Raw genomic sequence first — 2573 nt, 5'->3', positions numbered from 1 at the left:
TTTCTTACTGGCATGATGTGATTTGGTGGCTTTGATTGGCAGGTGGAACGCCGTATTGCGGTATGACGTGCACGCAGCTGTACGAGAAACTCCCGCAGGGCTATCGGCTGGAGAAGCCGCTCAACTGTGACGACGAGGTGTAAGTCTCAAACACCTGTGTCCATCTGTGGATGATAGAGTGGAGATGAGTCTGCTTCTCTGTCTCTGCAGGTATGAGCTGATGAAGCAGTGCTGGAAGGAGAAACCTTACGAGAGACCTTCATTCGCTCAGATCTTGATGTCACTCAATCGTATGCTGGAAGAGAGGAAGGTATGAGATCCAGAGATGGAGCATTATTTGTCTTCCAGTCGAAGTGCTCTGATGGTTTTAAACTGCATGTTGTTTTGCTGTAAACGCTCTCCTCTCGTTCTCTCCAGACGTACGTCAACACGACGCTCTATGAGAAGTTCACATACGCCGGCATTGACTGTTCTGCAGAGGAAGCCGGCTGACGCTTCGCTGTTACTGTACAAATCTCAGAGCGCTTAACGAACGCTTAATTACAGGTGCATCTCAATCTAATTTGTTGAGATAGTGAGTTGGTGGGTTTTTGTTAAATGTGAGCCAAAATCATCACAATTAAAAGAACCAAAGACTTAAACTACTTCAGTATGTGTGCATTGAATTGATTTAATACACGAGTTTCACAGTTTGAGTTGAATTACTGAAATAAATGAACTTTTCCACGACATTCTAATTTATTGAGATGCACCTGTAGATCCTCTGAGCAGGATTCACAGTTTTACACACACTGTGTTTCATTAGTAAATGACTACCGAATCATATTTCTTTTATGTTGTGTGAGATGATGACTGGAGATACTGACAGATGTGTGACGTATGTATATTTCATTGTTTTTAATAAAAAGCCTGTCTTAGATACTGTGAGCCAGCTTGTTTCTACATGTACATACTGCTTTGTGCAAAATAGACCTGTAATGGAAACGAATGAGCCCACAAAACCTCTGGGAAAACTTCTATAAATAAAACAATTTATAACTGTTTCTTAGCACACATGAAACAAACTAGAGCTGCATTACAGACAAATAAGAGTTCAGTGTGTAATTATGTACATGATACAGGAATTGGTTAGACATCTTTTTACAACCGTTTGCTGTGACGCTGGCAATTGAGAGAATTTATTGGTTATGAAACAGTTTTCATTAAATGTCCATCATAAGACTATGAAACACTGGTAATTTCAGTCTAGCTGAACTTCTCATGGTAAATTTTCCACTGATAAGTCACTTATGTTTTTAATCGACCTCTTTGATTTTATCCACATTCTGTCTCATTGTAACACTAGGATCATCTCCAGTCACAGTATGAGCATGCGGACTAAAATCAGTTTCACATTTATTTGTATAGTGCTTTTCACAATACAGATGGTTTCAAAGCATCTTTACAGAAAAAGCATTCTAATGATAGTGTAATTTGGCTCTAATGAATCTTGCATTAAATCAGGAAACTTCCCCTAATCTTCAGCTTCAGGCGACTCTCAATCAAATCAATTCAGCTGACAACACAAGTGTCATACGCATGTAAGTTTTCCCCCTGATTTAATGATTAAAAAAAAATTAGCATTAGTTTTGGTAAAAGATCAACAGGACATTTGTCTTTTGTCCATTTCACCACCCCATAAAGATCAGACGCTGTTGTCTTCATGGATTCTGTCAGTCTGCAGCTGTAATGTAATCATTCACTCCACATGAAGACGGGTCCTGACGTCCTGACCAGGACACACGGCTGGTCTCTCACGGCTCTCCCTTGGCCGTCTCCCTCTGTGTCATGATCACACACACCTCGTAGACACGGAAGGCAGCGAAGCCGGTGGCCAGCAGGCAGGCGGCGCCCAGAATGTACCACCAGTTGAAGAGGCCGAAGGAGACTCCTCTGACGATGCAGTAGAGACCGAAACACACCAGAGCCACGGCGGAGAAGAGCTGCACACACAGCGGCGGCCCGGAGGACGAGGACGGTTTCTCACCCATGATGAAGCCTGCGGCCCTCACGCTCTAGCAGACAGACCTGAGAGAGAAAGCTTGAGGGGAAAAACAATGTGACTAATGATTAGGATTGCCTGAGCAGTGAAATCTAAGCGAGTCTGTGTCATGATGAAGAATGAACAGCACAAGAGTCTTCGTCAGGAGCTCCAGCGCAGCACTGAGAAGCAGACGCGATCGCTGGCTCTTATATCAGCCTCTGCTCACAATCCTGAGATTAAAGACAGCAGAAACACCCGTCAGACCACTCAGGGTCTAATCCAGTCGCTCTCGCTGAGCAGCGTTTAAGAAACTCCAGCTTCTGTTACGCTGACTTGCAGGTTCATGTAATCAAGGTAAGTGCAGCTGATAAAGAGCTTATCGACTGAAAGTTAGGGTTTTTCAGGTCGACTAGAGAAGCTTTGTGTTGCTGCACTGAATGCAGAGACAGAGATATCAGTGCAAGGACACGTAGAAGTATTACAATCAAATATTTCAGCTATATGTTCTCAGAAATGTTGGGAGCGATACAGTTAAACAATCAAAATATTC

General features: G+C 43.1%; 1 protein-coding gene across 1 annotated transcript; it reads left to right on the top strand.

Moving 5' to 3' along the window:
* Positions 1-10: 10 nt before the first annotated feature.
* LOC107721041 (angiopoietin-1 receptor-like) lies at positions 11-541 on the top strand. The gene is made up of 3 exons (XM_016528892.1): positions 11-139; positions 211-310; positions 418-541. Exons 1-3 carry the CDS (start codon positions 63-65, stop codon positions 490-492), a joined length of 252 nt encoding a protein of 83 aa, XP_016384378.1. The 5' UTR covers positions 11-62; the 3' UTR covers positions 493-541.
* Positions 542-2573: the final 2032 nt, after the last annotated feature.

Source organism: Sinocyclocheilus rhinocerous, unplaced genomic scaffold (assembly GCF_001515625.1).
Source record: "Sinocyclocheilus rhinocerous isolate Xijiao unplaced genomic scaffold, SAMN03320098_v1.1 scaffold3468, whole genome shotgun sequence".
NCBI lineage: Eukaryota > Metazoa > Chordata > Actinopteri > Cypriniformes > Cyprinidae > Sinocyclocheilus > Sinocyclocheilus rhinocerous.
Note: the sequence above shows the minus strand (reverse complement) of the source record. Positions and strands in the feature narration are given on the sequence as shown.